The sequence below is a fragment of the Capricornis sumatraensis genome, chromosome 3, assembly GCF_032405125.1.
Source record: "Capricornis sumatraensis isolate serow.1 chromosome 3, serow.2, whole genome shotgun sequence".
Lineage (NCBI taxonomy): Eukaryota > Metazoa > Chordata > Mammalia > Artiodactyla > Bovidae > Capricornis > Capricornis sumatraensis.
The window spans coordinates 128,991,429-129,012,328 of NC_091071.1; the positions used below are offsets into that span (position 1 = coordinate 128,991,429).

General features: G+C 37.7%; 1 protein-coding gene across 1 annotated transcript in view; it reads right to left on the reverse strand.

Moving 5' to 3' along the window:
• Window positions 1-20,900, reverse strand: part of DNAH7 (dynein axonemal heavy chain 7) — a 257,234-nt gene that overhangs the window by 186,414 nt on the left and 49,920 nt on the right. Inside the window, exons 10-15 of the mRNA XM_068967281.1 lie at window positions 17,018-17,137; window positions 13,629-13,812; window positions 12,850-13,029; window positions 6,914-7,186; window positions 6,040-6,167; window positions 3,748-3,826 (exon numbers count right to left, since the gene is read on the reverse strand). Of these exons, the coding sequence (XP_068823382.1) occupies window positions 3,748-3,826; window positions 6,040-6,167; window positions 6,914-7,186; window positions 12,850-13,029; window positions 13,629-13,812; window positions 17,018-17,137 (964 nt within the window). The remainder of the gene's footprint in view (window positions 1-3,747; window positions 3,827-6,039; window positions 6,168-6,913; window positions 7,187-12,849; window positions 13,030-13,628; window positions 13,813-17,017; window positions 17,138-20,900) is intronic.

The following is a 20,900-nucleotide window of genomic DNA, read 5'->3' on the forward strand; positions in this document are numbered from 1 at the left end:
AGGCAAAGATAATCATGAAAAAGGGAAGTGATAGAGACTAGCTCTGCTAAACAGCAAAATGCACTATATAGAGGCAGTAATTTAAACAGTTCCTGTTCTGGCTTCAGGAGTAGAGAATAGACAAGAATAGAGCTCAGAAATAGATTCAGGTATGTATGGAAATTTACTGTTGAAAAAGGCATTTCAAATCAGGAGTGAAATGACAAATCATTTAATATATTGTACTGAAGTAATTGGCTATTGATTTTGGTAGAAACTAAGAGGCCTATTTACTTAGAAGTACAGAGAAGGTACACTATTAAGTGAATAAAATAGTTTGTAGGAGTAATGATTGTATTTTTGCAAAAGCAGATCTCTTTTTGTGTGAGTAGGTGAATACATAGGGGTGTGTGTGTGTGTGTGTGTGTGTGTGTGTGCACATATGTGCATGAACATAGAAGTGCCCATGTGTATGTACATATATACATGTGGTTCTCTCAAAGTTCTTTTGAACCATTAACTTATGCATATATCTTAAATATATAAATGGTGAAGGAAACCTGCTACCCTATAGAAAAATGAGAAAACTGGCAATTACTGATCCCAACCTGTGTTATACCCCATATCTGCCTGTCCAGGAAGTAAGTACCTGTTTTTAATGCTTTTAAAGTTCTTTTAAATTTCTTATAACCAGCTCTCTCTTGCTCTTCCTTTTTGTCACTCTCCGCTGTCTATCTTGGAGAAGGCAATGTCACCCCACTCCAGTACTCTTGCCTGGAAAATCCCATGGATGGAGGAGCCTGGTAGGCTGCAGTCCATGGGGTCGCTACGAGTCGGACATGACTGAACAACTTCCCTTTCCCTTTTCACTTTCATGCATTGGAGAAGGAAATGGCAACCCACTCCAGTGGGGAGCCTGGTGGGCTGCCGTCTATGGGGTTGCACAGAGTCGAACACGACTGAAGCGACTTAGCAGCAGCAGCAGCTATCTATCTATCTACACACACACACATATACACACAATTGGAGAGGACCGTTACCCTCAAAGAAAGAAATTATGGGAAAGAGGAACTTTTATTTCATATAATTCCATATTATTTTTCACTTTTATAAATAAAGAGGAAAAAAAGAGAGAGTAACATGTAAACATACATTACCATATGTAAAATAGATAGCCAATAGTAATTTGCTGTATGACTCAGGGAACTCAAATTGGGGTTCAGTAACAACCTAGACTGTGTAGAAGGCTGAGCACTGAAGAATTGATGCTTTTGAACTGTGGTGTTGGAGAAGACTCTTGAGAGTCGCTTGGACTGCAAGGAGACACAACCAATTCATTCTGAAGGAGATCAGCCCTGGGATTTCTTTGGAGGGAATGATGCTAAAGCTGAAACTCCAGTACTTTGGCCACCTCATGTGAAGAGTTGACTCACTGGAAAAGACTGTGATGCTGGGAGGGATTGGGGGCAGGAGGAGAAGGGGACGACAGAGGATGAGATGGCTGGATGGCATCACTGACTCGATGGACGTGAGTCTGACTGAACTCTGGGAGTTGGTGATGGACAGGGAGGCCTGGCGTGCTGCGATTCATGGGATCGCAGAGAGTCGGTCACGACTGAGTGACTGAACTGAACTGAACTGAACAACCTAGAGGGGTGGGATAGGGAGGGAGGTGGGAGGGGACATGGGTAAATCTATGGCTGATTCAAGTTGATATTTGGTAGAAATCAGCACAATACTGTAAAGAAATTATCCTTCAGTTAAAAAAAAAAAGACACTGTCTTGAAATCTTTCATATGTCATTCTAATTAGGCTGTTGTTTTTTTTGTTGTTGTTGCAAATCCAAATAAAGGTCTAATTGAAAATACATTGCTACAATTTGGTTAATCAGCTTTCTAAGCAGTCAAACAAATGGATTTTTATTTCCTCTCACTGATAAAAAAATGACTGACTTCTGTATTGAGTAAAATGAGATGTTTATGACCTTACAGAAATAAACTTTTTCAAGACACAGAAATATAACATCAAGTAGTGAGTGCTATTTGCTAATTCTGTTAAATGTTGCTATAAACAGAAATTCACACCAAATAACTCCAAGTTCCTACAGAATTCCAGTGATGACTAAGGGGGTAAATAAATAACACTCTTCATACTCAATATTCATTATTTTTCAAAGGAATTTCCAGCTATGGAACTCTCTAGCTACCTTTAAAATCATTCATATTAAAATATCACTTTTGCAACAACTAACATAAAATATAAAAGATTCTAAAAAAAAATACCATAGGTATGTTTGTATTTGATACACAGACATACATTCAGGTGCCAAGAGTCCCAATCCAAGTATAAATACTTGAAAAGGAAATAGAGGAATTATATATAGAGGCTGATATATAAAAGCTGGTTCTAACGATTTTAATAAAATTTTCTTTAAGTGATTAATTTAATGTACATAATCATATGAACTCCTTTTGTAATTTCTTACCTATACAAACTTTTGAATGATTTTACATGTTTTTCTGGGTTTGCTTAAGTATTTTAAAATCTAGAAACACAAGGTTCTATTTTGGATCTTGCGATTGCTGCTGCTGCTGCTGCTAAGTCACTTCAGTCATGTCCGACTCTGTGTGACCCCAGAGACGGCAGCCTACCAGGCTCCCCTGTCCCTGGGATTCTCCCAGGGACATTGCCATTTCCTTCTCCAATGCATGAAAGGGAAAAGTGAAAGGGAAGTCGCTCAGTCGTGTCCGACTCCTAGCGACTCCATGGACTGCAGCCTACCAGGCTCCTCCATCCATGGGATTTTCCAGGCAAGAGTACTAGAGTGGGGTGCCATTGCCTTCTCCGTTGCGATTGCTAGAAAAGGAAAAAAAAAGCTCCTATAAAAGCTTAACATTACACAAATGGAAAAGGAGCAAAATAAAAAGATGACCAGCCAAGTGTCTTATATTATTTTACTCATGATCAGGCAGACCTCAATCACAGGAGACTTATCTGATATTTTCAGTACCATAGTCCTATGCTCAAAATATTTTTCAGCAAACTACCACAGAAATGTTTAATATATGATAGAGTAAAAGATAACCTACGGAAAACAAAGCAAAACATTACTTAAGGATTAAACAGTCATTGATTTAAGAAATGAAGGATGACCACATATCTCAGGTTTCCCAAGACAGCCCTGGTTTATGCCTGTTAGCATAGTAATGATTATTAACAGTGCTCTCAAAAAGATCCTTGTAGACAGATGACTGCATTACTAACTCCAATATTTCACCTCTTCCACTATCTAATCTTAGGGTGTCCTCTCACAGACTCTGTGGCCATGTGGCTTGCTTTGGTCAATAGGTTACTTGCTATTCTGACACAAGTAGAAACTTAAAAACCATATGTGCAATTGGGCTTGCTTTTCTGTCTCTATCACTCCATGAAAACACGCACAGGTGAGACTGCTGAAGTTTGAGAGGAAAGTGGAGCAGAAGAAAGTTACTGAAGGTAATGATAATGGTCAATCCAACTGAGAACTAGTTGATCTGGCTAAGTCAGAACCGTCTAGGAGTATCCAGCCTGCATCACCAAGCTTCAGAGAGAGACAGACAGACAGAGAGAAACAGAGAGAGAGTGTATGTGTGTAACTTAAGCCTCTGTTTTAACTTTTGGAGTGATTTGTTGCTATATTATCATGTCAATAATTATTAAAAAACTGGGAAAAATAAGCAAAACAATTTATTCACACACACATGACTATACAGAGCTTATAAACAATACCTTCATTTCCATTAGTTCTGCTGTATTTGGAGGTGTGCTAAGAGCTTTTTCAGATATCTTTTCAAATTCCTCACATAATCTGAAAAACCAGACAAAAGCATTTATATAATTAAATTTTATTCCTAAATATATTCATGTATACTGTTTTAATATTCCATTACATGAAAAATAGATTATCTTATGTATATGACATCTAAGTAATTAAAAGCAAATTTGTGCTCACTTATTCATTCAATACACATTTAATCATTCACCATGTTCCTAACTACTGTATTAAGTGCCAGAGATTCAGAAACGTGGAAGATGTAGTAATGGTTCTCAGACAGTCCACATTCCAGTATGCAAGACAAGACTATGAACAATCACTTCCAACCTAGAGTTTCAAGGATGCTACCAGAGATTTAGTTGAGATGGCACTAAAAGGTGGTCTACTTGGAAGGCATGGTTAAAATGGGCTGGTGTACTCAGAAACTTCTGGTAGTATGCAAATATTTCCTAGTGACTTGAGTTGTGGGCAATACAAATAATGAACTTGCCATGAAATTAAAAAGACAAAAGACAGAGTTGTGAGAGGTTAAGAAAGTTGAGATAATGCATAGAAATTTATTCAAGAAGATTGCTGTGAGGTGAAAGAGAGGGAATGGATGGTGATGATGTTGAGTTGAAGTGGAAGATGGAAAATGGAAGAGGGTTTTGAACATGTTTGCAAATTTCAGAGGCAGAATCAACAGTGAAGGAGAGATTTAAGATGAGACACAGAGGGGACAACTCAAAAGCACAGGTCCAGAGAGATAGGAGGCAATGAGGCTGAGCTTATGGGTGGAGACAAGAACACTGAATGGTTGCCAGACCCTTGTCCTGTGAGAAGGTGGGGAGTCAGACAGGAAGGGGTCTGTGCAGAGGTGAGTTGAGACAGATGAGAGCAAGGAGTTAAGGGTATTTGTACCTAACAGTTCCTGTAATAGTCCTGGTGTGTCCTCGGTAAATACTGTGAGTCTGGTGAGAGGCATACTTAGGAGAAAAAGGGAAAAAGTAGAACTGGCATGAGCTCTAGGGGCAGCTAAGAGGCAGGGAAATAGCTATGAAATTAAGTATTTCACTCAGCATGAAATGTTATAAGCAAAACACATATTCACTATTCTACACTTGCAGAGGAAAAGGTACTTTAAGATGAATATGTGATTCTGGGTCTTAGATAAGCCACCCAAGTCCTAGCCCTTTTTCATGTGGTGCCACCCTCTTCAGCCTCCCCCCAACCCCACCTCTCATCCCTCACAGTATCTGTGAAAGCAAAATAACCCACTCCTTGTTCCTAGAGCACATCATGACATTTCATGCCTCACTTCCTTCTACATACTATATCCTCTAACTGGAATTCTTTCACCCACATTGTTCACCTGGTGGACTCCTACTCAACCTTCAAAAGGAATTCATGTATCACTGCAACTTTTCAGCCTTCCCTGATTTTCCCCTCTCCTCCAACCTTCACTGTGAAGGAAACTGATCATTTCCGTCTCTACTGTTCCCTGTTGTAATTTACTGGATTGGGTGTCCACTTCTGCAACATAACTTCAGCAGCCTTGTTCATAGTCTATGTTCCTAATGCTGTGCCTGACCTTCCTCTAGGCTTCTACAAAGGCTAAAAGAAGTATTCTTTTTAATAATATTTTCGCTAACACTATAACTATAAGAATGCTGATTAGTTGGGGGGTTTATTCCATGTAACTGATATCAGGAAAGAGGCTCATGGAGCCACATTATCACCAGTGTTAGAAAACTACACTAATTACACTTCTAGCCTTAAATAGGTATTCTGCTTTACACATTAGCATTTTTGAGTTTACTTAACAAGAGTTAGTTTTCCTTAAAATCTCCAGGTTGAACAACAAGTGAGTTTGTAGTTAAGATAACATGTTCCCATGGACATGAAGGGTAATTACAGTAAAATGATGCTCCAAATTTGGGATCCTTGACAACTACTCTGAATATCCACTTTGAAAACTCACTCTGTGTACTGATTACACAAACTTAAAAATGTGAAGTTAGATAATGTCCACATGACTTATACAAAAGAAATGCAAATGCATTTTAATACCACCTTAATTCAGAAAACGGGGAAGACATATTCATGGTGGAAAAAAAGACACTAAGTAGATTCAAGTAGAAATAAGTTTGGCTTTATCTTTTCTTTTAGGTCATTTATGACACTGCTTTATCCAATACTTTAGGTGACAGTTGATTCTATTTAAACCGCACCCCCCGCCCACCAAATAAAAGTATTACACACAGTACCTTGTATTTACTTCCTGATGATCTCTGAACATTTTAGCAATAAGTTTTCCACAAATGACATCTGCTCGCTTCACCAAAGCTCTGATTAATTCCTCACAGCGCACTTCAAACATTCCTAAACGAATAGTCTGCAATGATGGGTATCAAAAGTTTAATAAACATGAAATGACATAAATGATTCCCACAATTTTGCCTTTTCCCCAATATTGATTTTGTGTGTATGATCTAATACAATTGAGTTTGTTTTTTTTTTAATATGATGTAGGCTGGGTTTTTTAAATACTCTACCACTATCTTCTCAGTAAATCTCCTTGAATAGTATTCTTAAGCCAATTCTATTTCAGGACAATAACGGATATAAAAACTTCAGAGAACTAACTTATTGCTATATAGACAGTGCAAGATTTAAATGTTATATTTGCTCTGTACAAAAAGTAATGAACGTTCATGGTAGTAATTTTGGAAAATATTTTTAAAAAGGACAAAAGTAGAAAATGTTTAATTACTAGTCTTCTACTAAATAAGTAACCACATTTTGGTATAATTACCATTGTTTTCCAAAGTATTTATAAACACCAAAGCAATTAAAAAAATTAGTTCTTGATATTTTTCACGGGTCAAATTAAAGAAAGTACTTAAAAGTCAGGCTTGCACGGTAGACGTTCAGCTCTCTGAGCAGAAGAATCTTGTGTTTTGTCTATTTCCATATAGCCAGGGCTTACCACATGCTTGGCATATAGAAAAGTCCAGTAAATAGTTATCTGTAGATAATAATGGTCTAATTCTTTCACTGTACAGTATAGGAATACATGCTAATAAACCAGGGAAAAGATCACTAGGTACAAAGAACAGCTGTACAAAATGGGTGATTTACCTTTCTAGATGTGTACTGTATATCCTCTATGAGTTTTTGGTATTTGCGAATTTCTTGTATTATTCTCTCATAATGATGATTTTCTGCAAGGAAAGCATCAGCATCTTGCTCAACTTTTCTGGTAATTAAAAAATCATACTTGTCATAAAATCTGAGGTGCTCAATGGGTGCCACGCTCTCACGCATAACCACCTCCTTAATCTTTTCTTTGTGAGCTTCGACAATTTCATTCAGAATTATTGGCTTCAAGACTGTTGGTTTAGACTTACTTTCCTAAACAAAGGGATAAAAACTATATGAGTCATTTAAAATATCTTAAATTAAGGTAGCCATATCATTTGTGTTGCGCTGTTTAGTCACTTAAGTCATGTCCAGCTCTTTTGCAAGATCATGAGCCTGCCAGGCTCCTCTGTCCATGGGATTTCCCAGGCAAGAATACTAGAGTGAGTAGCCATTCCCTTCTCCAGGGGATCTCTCTGGCACAGAGACCAAAGACACATCTCCTGCATTGCCAGCGAATTCTTGACGGCTGAGCCACCAAGTAAGCACACCATATCATTTAGCTATGTAAAAATGCCCATCTTAGCACATTGTCTTTTTACTCTCAAGGTACTCTGATTTTTCTAATTTATGTCTACAGAAGGAAATTCAGTCTAATCACAGCATATTTTAAATATCTAGGTTTCATATAATGTTTTGTTTTTCTTAGAGGCTATCTAGGTGTGTTTTGTTTTTCTGTATGGGTGAAAGAGCAGTCACTTGAGAACATGCACAAATTAACAATTAGAATATCAAAACAGCAAAATCCACATTTTATTTGTACAACTGTATATGCTAGCTTAAAAGGTAGTGTTTGCATTGTACATTTTTTTTTTTAAATAAGTCAGCTCAGTGTCACTTGATTGTAGTCTTTGATCACAATACTTAGTCACCTTGAGGAGTAATCTATCTGGAACAGAGAAAGACTGTTTACTCATTGATTGGACCCTGAGTTTTGATTCTGTGAACAGCAACTAGAACAGACTAAAATCCCTAGTTGCAAAATTTGCATTCTGCTACTTCCATTAGAATAACATGGGCAAGAATGCTATCAGACAATTATTTTAAATAAGCAAACAAATCTCAACAGACAAGTAAATGTGCAAATATGGTTTATTATCTTGAACCAAGATATACTTTAAATACACACACACACACACACACACACACACACACACTCTCTCTCTCTCTCTCTCTCTCTCTCTCTCTCTCTCTCTGCCTGTTTTCCAGAGAAGGGATTTTTAACTACCACAAATAAAAATCATTGCCAGTAGTGAATATCCTACAGCTTTTAAACTGATAATATCAAATGATTCCTCAGCGAACTAGGTAATTTGGTCAGGAATCCAGGGTGCATTTGCCCACTATGTCCCCTAGAGGGCATTTCAGGAAATCACACTTTTTAAGAACTAGATGCTTCATGAGAACATTAGTGAATCCCACCACCTTCACTATCATCTCAACCCTACCCTTGGGGCACAGTAGATGTTTGGTGTCATCCTTTCTGAAAAAGAACTTTAGGATAAATAAATACATATTGTAAAATTTATGCAATGTGAAATTGTTGGGTCTAATGTGAAGCTTGTCCATTTTAGTTTACTGATTCCATTATATTTACTACCGTGGACAAGAGTCTTTCAGAAGAAATGGAGGAGCCCTCATACTCAAAAAAAGAATCCAAAATGCAATACTTGGGTGCAATCTCAAAAACTACAGAATAATCTTGATTGGTTTCCAAGGCAAACCATTCAACATCATAGAAATCCAAATCTATGCCCCAACCACTAATGCTGCAGAAGCTGAACTTAAATGGTTCTATGAAGACCTACAAGTCATTCTAGAACTAACACCAAAAAGGATATCATTTTCATCAAGGGAACTGAATACAAAAGGAGAAAATCAAGAGATTCCTGGAGTAACAGGCAAATTTGGCCATGGAGTACAAAATGAAGGAGGGCAAAGGCTAAGGGAGTTTTGTCAAGAAAACACACTGTCATATCAAACACCCTTTTCCTACAACACAAAAGACTACTCTACACATGGACATCACCAGATGATCAACAATGAAATTGACTGCAATCAATTGAATACAATCAATCTGAAGATGGAGAAGTTGTATACAGTCAACAACAACAACAAAAAGACCAGGAGCTGACTGTGGCTCAGATCATGAGCTCCTTAGTATAAAATTCAGGATCAAACTGAAGAAAGTATGGAAAACCATTAGGACATTCAGGTATGATCTAAATCAAATCCCTTATGATTATACAGGGTAGATGATGAATAGATTCAAGGGATTAGATCTGGTAGATAGAGTGCCTGAAGAACTGTGGGTGGAGGTTCATAACACTGTACAGGAGGTGGTGACTAAAACCAGTCTGAAGAAAAAGAAATGCAAGAAGGCAAAGTGGTAGTCTGAGGAGACCTTACATATAGCTGAGGAAAGAAGAGATACAAAAGGTAAAAGAGAAAGGGAAAGATACACTCAACTGAATGCAGAATTCCAGAGAATAGCAAGAAGAGATAAAACCTTCTTAAATGAAAAAGGTAAAAAAATAGAGAACAATAGAATGGCAAAGACTTGGAGATCTCTCCAAGAAAACTGGAGATACCAAGAGAATATTTCATGCAAAGATGGGCACAATAAAGGACAGAAATGACAAGGAACTAACAAGCAGAAGAGATTAAAAAGAGGTGGTAAGAATACACAGAAGAAATATACAAAAAAGGTCTTAACAACCCAGATAACCACAATCGTGTGGTTACTCACCTAGAGCCAGACATCCTGGAATGTGAAGTCAAGTGGGCCTTAGGAAGCATTACTACAAACAAAGCTAGTGGAGGTGATTTAGCTGTTTCAAATCCTAAAAGATGATGCTGTTAAAATGCTACACTCAACATGCCAGCAAATTTGGAAAACGCAGCAGTGGCCACAGGACTGGAAAAGGTCAGTTTTCATTCCAATCCCAAAAAAAGGCAATGCCAAAGAATGTTTAAACTATCGCACAATTGCACTCATTTCACAGGCTAGCAGGGTAATGCTCAAAATCCTTCAAACTATGCTTCCATAGTACATGATCCAAGAACTTCCAGATAAACAAGCTGGCTTTAGAAAAGGCAGAGGAATCAGGGCTCAAGTAGCCAACATCCACTGGATCACAGAGAAACCAAGGGAATTCCAGCAAAATATCTACTTCTGCTTCATTGACTACATGAAAGCCTTTGGCTATGTGGATCACAACAAACTGTGGAAAATTCTTAAAGAGATGGGAATACCAGACCACCTTACCTGTCTCCTGAGAAACTTATATGCAGGTCAAGAAGCAACAGTTAGAACCAGACATGGAACAATGGACTGGTTCTAAATTGGGAAAGGAGTACAACAAGGCTGTAATTGTCATCCTGCTTATTTAACTTATATGCATAGTATATCATTCGAAATGCCAGGCTGGATGAATCACAAGCTGGAATCAAGATTGCCCAGGAGAAATATCAACAACCCTATGCATATGATACCACTCTAATGGCAGAAAGTGAAGTGGAACTAAAGAGTCGCTTGATGAAGGTGAAAAGCTGGCTTAAAACTCAATATTCAAAAAATGAAGATCACAGTATCTGGTACCATGACTTCATGGCAAGTAGACGGGGAAAAAAGTGGAAACTGTGACAGATTTTATTTTCTTGGGCTCCAAAACCACTGTGGACACTGACTGTATCCATGAAATTAAAAGACGCTTGCTCCTGAGAAGGAAAGCTATGATAAACCTAGAGAATGTATTAAAAAGCACAGACTTTACTGACAAAGGTCCCTATAGTCAAAGCTATAGTTTTTTCAGTAGTCATGTATGGATGTGAGAGTTTGACCCTAAAGACAGCTGAGTGCCAGAAAATTGATGCTTTTGAGCTGTGGTGCTGAGGAAGACTCTTGAGAGCCCCTTGGATTGCAAGGAGATCAAACTAGTCAGTCCTAAAGGAAACCAGTCCTGAATATTCACTGGAAGAACTGATGCTGAAGCTGAAGCTCCAGTACTTTGGCCACTTAATACATAGAACTGGTTCTCTGGAAAAGACCCTCATGCTGGGAAAGATTGAGGGCAGGAGGAGAAGGTGGCAACAGAGGATGAGATTATTGGATAGCATCACTAACTCCCAATGGACATGAGTTTGAGCAATTCTGGTAGACAGTGAAGGACAGGCAAGCCTGGTGTACTGCAGTCCATGGGGTCACAAAGAATTGGACATGACTTAGTGACTGAACAACAACAATGTGAATCTTATTAACATTCATCATAAAATACGTAAGGTGGGAAGTCATAACTGGTATCCCCACAGAAAACCAGGAACATTGAGAGGTGACACAACCTCAAAATGAGGGTTCTCAGGACATAAAATTTCAGAAGGCTGCAAGTTGAGGGGGCAATAAAGAGTAAATGTCTTATCTGGGCCTTGTTTTTCAGTGGAGAAGATAAAGGGTGGTTATCTTAAGCATTTGTAATCACAAACCTGTTCTCATACAGATTTGGGAAAATGTTCATACTTATCAGTATTGTCCGCCAAATCCTCAGGCAAAAATTTTGTCTAAAAGGGTACTGGATTTGCAGGGGCCTCAAGAGCACCTATCAATATGCAAATTCCAGAGGAACCAATTCAAATCAAGGCCTCAAAGACGTCCTGCATAAAGTTCTCAATTGTACAAGTGAAGTCGCTCAGTCGTGTCAGACTCTTTGCGACCCCGTGGACTGTAGCCCGCCAGGCTCCTCTGTCCATGGGATTCTCCAGGCAAGAATACTGGAGTGGGTTGCCATTTCCTTCTCCAGGGGATCTTCCCGACCCAGGGATCGAACCCAGGTCTCCCGCATTGCAGGCAGACACTTAAGGCCATAGTAATAAAGGAAAAGAACTTACAGAAATAAACCACCAGGAGCAGGACTCAGATTGGCACACAGAGAAGAGGAATGAATATATAACTAAGTACAAGAGACTATCAAAAATGATCAGGCTTAGTTGAAAAAAAAAGTTAATGGGTCCTGAGAAAATAAAAATAAAAAAGTTAGATCTATGGAGATGATAATATTCTCAAAATGAATAATGTCACAATCACAATGGTAAGTAAAATAAAACAAGTCATGGACTATTTATAAGATGACTCCATCTATACAACAGTATGAAAAAACTAAAAAGAAATTTAATATGCAGCTGCATATTGATAGTAAGTTTATCTTTAAAAATTTGGAATAATAACTACAAAATGCAAGATAGTGAATCCTTTGCTAGAAGGTAGAAGAACAAAACTATGAACAGGGAAGGACAACTGAGGGGCAGAGCTTAAAGGTCACATTGTATGAGTTAGATTGAAGGCATGAAGGTGTTAACTTTATTACTACTTAAAACTTTAAACATTAGCCTTAAAACTTTAAAGAGTCCTGTACTCTTCTTATGCATGACATACTTATAAACTATTTTAAAAATTAAAAAGGAAAAAGAAAGCTAATGGTTGGACTTAGGAAACTTGAAAAGCTTTTAAGTAAATGAATTTTCAGACATGCTCATTTCAGATACTAGAGTGCAATAACTACTGTTGAAATATTGTAGTTCAGCAGAATGTTGCTAAATATTCGGCCAAAGAGAGAAGGGAAGCCAGACCTGATCACAACTTTAATTCTTCCCCCTCAGAAAGTTTTCAGCTGAGTTCAATGAAAGACTGGTCTAAGAAACTGGTATAAAAGAGAAGCTAATGGGAAAATAGTATGTTTTCAAGCAAAACTGCCTTATAAGCCAATGTGATTAAGTCATTTATATTCCGTTAAGCGGAGGATACCAGTCTACACCTTCTAGAAGTTATTTGAAGGAAATACTGTTATACAAATTCAAGCAATCAGAATATCGTTGCTACTTACCCATTTGGAATACAATTTTGTCTCAACTCTTGGCACAAAGTTCACAGCCTTAATCATGACATCATAAACATTTAGAAGAATGTCTGTATAATCATTGAAATCAGGTTCAAACTTAATGGTGTCGTTATCAAGAATCAGCCTCATGACAAAACCTGGATGTTCAAAGGCTCTAATAGAATCCTGCAACAAATAAATTATATAAAATATATATATTATAAAGTATCCATAAATATGCATATCAATTGTGAGAGACTAAGGAGGGCACTGGTCCCAGGAGAATATACCCTTCCTCTCATGACCTAGACAGTTAACCCAAGGAGGAGCTGTACCAAAAACGGTAAGAGCCATTCCCAGCTAGACTTGTTGGCATCTCCTATAGGGTCAAGAGGCCAGAAAAAGGAAGATGTGTATAGCAGTGGGGCTCTAGAATCACACAAGAAGGAGCCCAAGAGGAGAATATGCAAATTCCCAGACCGCTCCCCTGTAACAGGACCTTCTTCCAGCAAGAAAAGCGTTGTTTGAAGAAGTCTTCCCCAGTCATCATGACTCAAATTTCCCAATGATGGGAATTTTCACTTATTCCCACTAACCTCACTAATATAATAATAATAATATATTCTACACATGTAGGTTGACACAGTCTTTTTTAAAACAGTTAAGTATAATAGGTACAAAGATATACTTTCTGATCTCTCACTGGTAAAAGTTATAATTATCCACTCTCAAAGAACTGAAAATAAATTGGTAAGTGAATATTGGTATGACTGCATCTTACTTACTGGAGGTTGTGCAATTAAGTCTGTGAAATCTTGCATGGAAACCAAAGCGAGTTCCTGCAGCTGTAAAGTCATAAGTGTAGCAGCACAGTTGAAAAAAGATTCCATTTTGGCACTGCTGTCACCAGTTGGCAATAGTTTCTTTTTATTACCTTGGTAATAAATATTCTGCACTTCTGGAAACCACCTTCAAAGAACAAAAGACTTTTAAAAGTTAATACTTTCAGTGAATTACTCCTCTTACATTAACAGTAACTTCTGAACATCCAAAGGTCTTCATAGAGAGGTATATTGCCAAGTGACATTATCCACTTTCTGAAATGTAAGTGCTAGCATATTTCATCCCTCCTAAGAAATTTTAATCATAGACAATGGAAAATGGCTCAATGACATGATGCTGTGATAAAAACGTAACTTGAACTCCATGTATGACACTCTTTGGATATTATAAAAATTATCTTTACTGGATATTACAAAGCATGCTTCCCATGGATTTGTCCATTTAAAGCTAAAATGTGAGTAACATTAAATCAAGGGAGGCCTTTTTTGGTTCAACCCACTTGATATTTTATGCTATTCTATTTCACAATGATAGTTGAAAACAAGATACAAAACAACAAAATCAAGTATGTTCTTTTCTTATCCTCCTTAATGAGAAATTCTAGAAGAGTGATTGATTTAAAACAAGTTTCAAATGTATATGCATCCTTGTAATACAAGGAAAACAATGAATTTCATATTCACAGACACGTTGTGATAAGCCAAGTTTTCAGTTTACAAAACCACTGTCCAACACTAAAATTAAGGAATATTTGTACCCCTTTTATAAGATAGAATTTTTAAGCAATCAGTATAAGTTCAGGAGTTGCCTGAATGCTCCCAGAGAGATCAAAGTTTTAAATGTATGTATTTGTCCCTTTAACAAATACATGTTTTGTACCCCTGTGCTAGGGACAGTGCCTCAGGAGATATGAAAAATATGACATAATCCTTTATCTTTTAGAATAGGGAAGGCAACATGTCATAGCAGAAAAGCAGATACATTTGAAATCAAAGGATAGAGTCATATTTTCTACTTAGAGAAGAGTTTTATAGTGAAGAGGGCAATTTCACTAAAGAATAGATAAAAATGAAGTGAAAAGACCATGAGAAAAGGATCTGAAGTAGAAGATATGAAAAATAGGTGGGAGAGGTAGGGCAACTATATCTAATCATTTTGCTATCCGTATCAGAGCTAACAGACTAGAAAATCGGAATAAGTAAGCGGGGCAAAGTATGCAGGACTTTGCAGAACTTGGGAGTTAAACACAAGAACTTGGGACAAGCTTATGCTCTATGAATAAACAGCATATCCTTCTGCAATGGGTCACGACTGCTAAAGCAACAGGTAAACAGGATAGGTAGCAAATACTAAGCGGAGAGAGCGAAGCCAGATACAGCAGATACTAAGGGGACTGAGAAGTTTCTAGTAGCTCAGGCAGGAGATGAAGACAAATGAAATGTATCTCAACAAAAAAAGAATAGTTAAAGATACGCTGAATATGGCTAGAGGCAGCCTGGGGATGGTGAAGATGTAGATGATGAGTAAAAGAGATAGAAAAAGTAAAAAAACTTTTCAACTTGGCCTGGGAATTGTCCAGAAGAAGAAGAATGGCAGGTCTGGAATAAAGAATAAATACTGTTATGGAAATGTTGAGAACCAGGTGCTGACATTTCATTCAACTGGAGATATACAGTAGAAATTTTATAAGAGGGACACAGAGCTCAGAAAACATAAGCTCTTAAGACAGCTAAGAGAGAAGAAATCATGAAATTGTTGAGAATATAGAGAAGAAAAATGAAAGCAAATACCTGCACAGCCTCTATTCTTAGAGAAGAGAGTAAGATTAAGTAGAGTCAGAAAAAGAGATCAAAATAGAAATAGACACAGAGACACAGAACAGAGACTTAGAGAAGGCGGTAGTGATAAACTACAGCAAATGCTGAATAGAAGTGGAGGACGAGGACTAAGAAGACGTCACAATTAATCATTTACTAATTGTTTCTCCACTGTGGTGAGCTGATGTTCTGCCTTTCAGCCATGATAAAACACATCCTGGATCCCTATTTAAAGCATGGTCAGAGCATTCTTCCCTCAGAATCAATTAAGCAGCATCAAGATATACAGTTAATCAATCTACATCTTTCAGCAAAATAACTCAGTAAAGGTTTATCCTCTACTCTTTTCTTTGACATCCAGTCTACTAAAATTTGCAGTGGAAATGTAATCCTGGGGTAGAACCCTAAAGTTATAGAATAAGTTATATTTATTTTTATTCTGTGCTTATGAGGTCATATTCTTCTCTGCAATTAATAATGAAGTTTCATTCTGCACTTCTCCTCTATTTTTTATAAGAAATAAATACTAATATTATATAAAAGTCTAAAGTTCTTTCAAGTAATATCAAATGAAGAATTTGCTTCTAATGTATTAGTGAAGAAAAAACATAAAGGAAAGATTTAGCCATAAGCTGTTAAAAGATATCTTCCTAAGTACCTTTCAGAAATCATAAAACCAAGCTGGAGTTTCATGTCCTCTGCCATCTTAAATGTGATCCAATTTTAATGTTCTATTTGTAATAACTTAATGACCTCTAAGCATCTGCCCGCCAAACGGGAGACCCAGGTTCGATCCCTGGGTTGGGAAGATCCCCTGGAGAAGGAAATGGCAACCCACTCCAGTATTCTTGTCTGGAGAATCCCATGGACAGAGGAGCCTGGCGGGCTACAGTCCACGAGGTCGCAAAGAGTCAGACATGACTGAGCGAGTTCACTTCACTAATGAGTTTTCCTGTATTGTTTCAGAACATAGTATCTGGCACCAGTATCAATAATTATCATATGTGGCTATTGCATTTTGAAGGGCCAAATCGAAATGATGTTTAATTTTCATTTGATAGGTCTACCCTCCCAATACAACTGTAAACTCCTTTAAAGAATATTTTCCCTTTAAACTCTTCTGTATCCTCCATCCAAAATCAAGATGTAATAGGCATATTACTTTGCATGTCTTCATAGCAGACTCAAAGAAGTATCTGGAGAATGATTAACTGATGATCATTACCCTCCCACCCCCGTGTTATCCAACCCTACCCTCAGAGGAGAGCATAGAAACAAGACATTGAAAAAAACCATCAATTATAACCATCTTAGTTTCTATACTAACTATGCTGCACAGAACATCTGGATAGACATCACAGAGCAAGACAGTTAAAGACGTCATATTTAACTCTCAATCAGAAATGATTACAAACTTGTTAAAATGAGATTTTCTGAAAGCAGTTAGACTATAGTAGCTCAATCATCACATTTTAAAATGTATGTTTTTTGTACATGAAATTTCAAAACTTTACATTTTCAGTAGAGTCTCTTTGGCAGATTCCATGTGTTTCATGACAATTGTCTGAAAAGTTGACAGCTCCAGTGCATCCTGACGATTGTGAAATTCTTCTATATCAACTAACCGTAACTTTCTGCAAGAGATGTCAATGAACAGTGATTTACGTATGAGTGGCTTTGTTTGGTATTTGATATTTTGCTAATTGGCTCTTCCCTTCTCAAAAACAATATTCCTAGGTTTTATCACTAAAATTTGTGTTTCATAAAAATATTCTAGAACATAAAACATTTTAATTTTAAAATAATATAATTAAATTCAACAGGAACACAGTTCCTGTTATTATGAAAGAGTGCTATACAATAGAAGGATATAGTAACTGAAATTTTATGGATAGTTAGACTGAATTTTTCTTCAAACTAGAATAATTATAACAGGAAAAGAGGTAGGGCTCAAAGCTTACCAGGTCCACTCCTCCGAAAACAAAAACTGTACCCATTCTGAAAAGAGAGCAATCCTGGATATCGGGAAGCCATGAGGTGAGGGAGTTCTCACACCTAATTATGACCCAGTGTATAAAAAAATCTTTTGAGCTTGTGTGGGTTTTTTTTTTATTTTTCATAAAACTGTATTTACTTCAGCCAATAGTTTTCAGTTCTGACTACAACACTATGATCCTTGTTACAAACATGCTTCACTCAAGAATTTTCTCTAGCCCATTAAAGAGCAATAGTATCTATTAGTATCATTGTTATGCACCTCAGTTTAACCATAGATTACTTTCTTAAAGAAATTGCTTTTTAATTTCTACATGATCAAACGTTTTCTATGTTATCTGAAAGGTAGTAAACACTATTAAAACATTACATTTAATTTTTGCTTAAAGACCAATATAAAATCTTGGTTAGTAAATAAAACACGTTTCACATCTCTTTAGATTCCTTTCACAAGTGGAAGTCCATCTCCTAGATTATAATGAGTTCAGTACATGACATCAGTGATATATTATGCACAAAGTCGGTATAGCCATTGCTGAAGAATCATTGGTAATGCGTTATTCTGGACAACTGAGCAGTGCAAAGCAAAATTTTACATAAAATATTTCTAAAATGTAGCATGACGGCACATACTAAACATAATCTGCTCTCTTTAGGCTTCTAGCTCAACATGTTCAATGTGACCTTCTGCTTTAAAGCTGTAGCTATAAATCAGGGTGCAGGTGCATGCCATGTGAAGCAGCCCTGAAGAAGGGCAGTTGCTAGGGCAGGAGCCCTGGAATCCACTGTGCCATTGAGCAACCAGACCAGTTTTCCCTGCACTTCCTTGGTGTTTGATTTAGAGACAGTTCTAAGCACAGGGCACCCATCTTTCCTGTTTTGAGACTGACAGGCTTTTACAAAAGTTTTACAGAACTTTTCTCATGAAATCCCTGATAACGCCCCCTATTTGGTCAAAAGGCTGAATTTTACTTTCTCAGGACAATGCCTACAACAATCTAGGAGTAGAACAATAGTTTTAATCACTGGATGAAGACTACAGAAAGAGGAAAAAAAGATGCTCAACAAATAACAGTCCCAAATCACCCAGACTGAATGTCGGGTTCTTCCCTGAACTCTTCCTATCCTTGACCTGCTGCAAGCAAGCAGATGTCAATTTCTGGAGACTCAGCAGTCAGTCATGGATCCCTCCCATCCTCACACCTGCCACTTGATGCTCATCACAGTCTGTAACCTACCGTGATCCTTGGATCCATCACTGATTTCAGGCAGAATGGTCTTCAGCAGTCTTGGCCCAACACTCTGGACTTAACATCAAGTCAGTCTCTGACTTTGATTTCTAGTTCTCAAAGCTAATCTCACTTCTTCGTGAAGTCGTTCAGTTATGTCCGACTCTTCATGACCCTATGGACTGTAGCCCACCAGGCTCCTTCATCCATGGAATTTTCTAGGCAAGAGTACTGGAGTGGGTTGCCATTTCCTTCTCCAGGGGATCTTCCCAACCCACGGATCGAACCCAGGTCTCCCGCATTGCAGGCATACGCTTTACCATCTGAGCCACCAGGGAATTGCTACAATCTCACTTCTTACTGGGCCCAAGTTGCCTCTTCAATCACACCCCAAGTGCTCACGTTTCTTGCCTGCTCCATGAATTTAGAAACATGTTCTGCTCTTGCCAGTTATCCTCCTTTGTTGCATTCGAAGTAGCACACTCTAGGCAGTGCTTGGCACTTGCTTTCTTCACTTACTAAAACTTCCTGAAGACCTTTCCATAGCAGCACATTGATACTGTTCTCATTTGTATTTCATAGCTGTATTCCATTGTGTGACTGTACCATCATTTACTGAACCAGTCTACTATCAATGATTACTTGGTTGTTTCCAGGCTTATCCTCTTAACACCTGGTACAATAAAGAACTCTGAATCTCTATCACTTGCTATATTTTCAGGTTTTTATCTGTAAGCTAATTTCCCAGAAATGAGATTGCTAGATTCAAGTGTAAATGAATTTATAATTTTCATAGATATGACCAGATTCCCCTCAAAAGGGTGCCCATTTCTTCAAGCTTCACTAACAATGCATGATGTTAATATATTGGAATTTTGTCAATCCAATGAAAATTACAATGATATCTCAATGTAGTTTTTATTTCAATTTCTTTGCATGTCTCTTCTTATGAGTTAGTTTAAGCACCTTTTTAAGCACCCTTAATTTAAAGAGTAATCACGTTGTATCCTCCCTGAGTACTGTACAGTAATTAATCCATGGTGTTCTAGTAATATTTTATTGGACTCACCTTGGTCAAACCATGAATTTAAAAAATCCACTTTATCTTTTCTTTGACATCCTCTGATTTCTACTGTAATTTCTGTGATAATTTATACACTAATATATACACTGTATATATATGTGTCCCCCTGCATACACCATTTTTCAAGCAAAAATACCTGGGTGCTATGTACATTTTTGACTACATTATAAATACCATTTTTGACATTAAATGGGTTCTATAAGCCTAAATATTGAGTGACATGAAATTGCACATTTTCATCTAGAGAGCATCCCTTTAGGATTCCACATTCAGGCATTTTAGAGTCATTCCAATGATTTTTTGCATTACCATTCCCAACTCACCCCTAACTCATTGTTACACAGAGTGTGTATGCTTAGTCACTCGGATCTCCCACTGAGTGGGTAGCCATTCCCTTCTCCAAGGGATCTTCCCAACCCGGGGATCAAACCCAGGTCTCCTGCATTACAGGCAGATTCTTTACTGTCTGAACCACCAGACGGTCACACAAAGATGGCCTATTTTTTCAAGACCTGCTGAGATTCAGGGCAGACTCAGAGTAAGGATGCCCTGTGTGTCCAATGCTGGCTTCTACTCAGAGGAGCAGCACTCTGACAGCCCAGCCCACTCTTAATATTCACACAGAGTGAAAATGACTTACACCAACAAAGGCAACATAGGAGTTGGTAGGGCTCTCTTCCCACCCACAGACCACAAAGCTCCTTTCTCACTTGTCCTTGCTTTAGCTGCTACAACTAAATATATCTCTGCCACTATAACCCTGAACACTAATTTTGGACACATATACTATTTACTGTTTTCTTATCTCAGCTTTGTTGCTTTTACTTCTTCCCCTTCCTCCTTTGATTTTTGTCTCTTGCCTCCTTTCACTGTGTAACAGACAAAGTCTAGCCCTTTACGACAATATTAGGCAATGATGCTCATCCTCCACTGTCCAGCCCAGTGTATTCTGGCAGCTCCACCTGTGAACCGGTATTAAAGCTATATATGACAAACCCACAGCAAACATTATCCTCAATGGTGAAAAATTGAAAGCATTTCCCCTAAAGTCAGGAACAAGACAAGGGTGTCCACTTTCACCGCTACTAT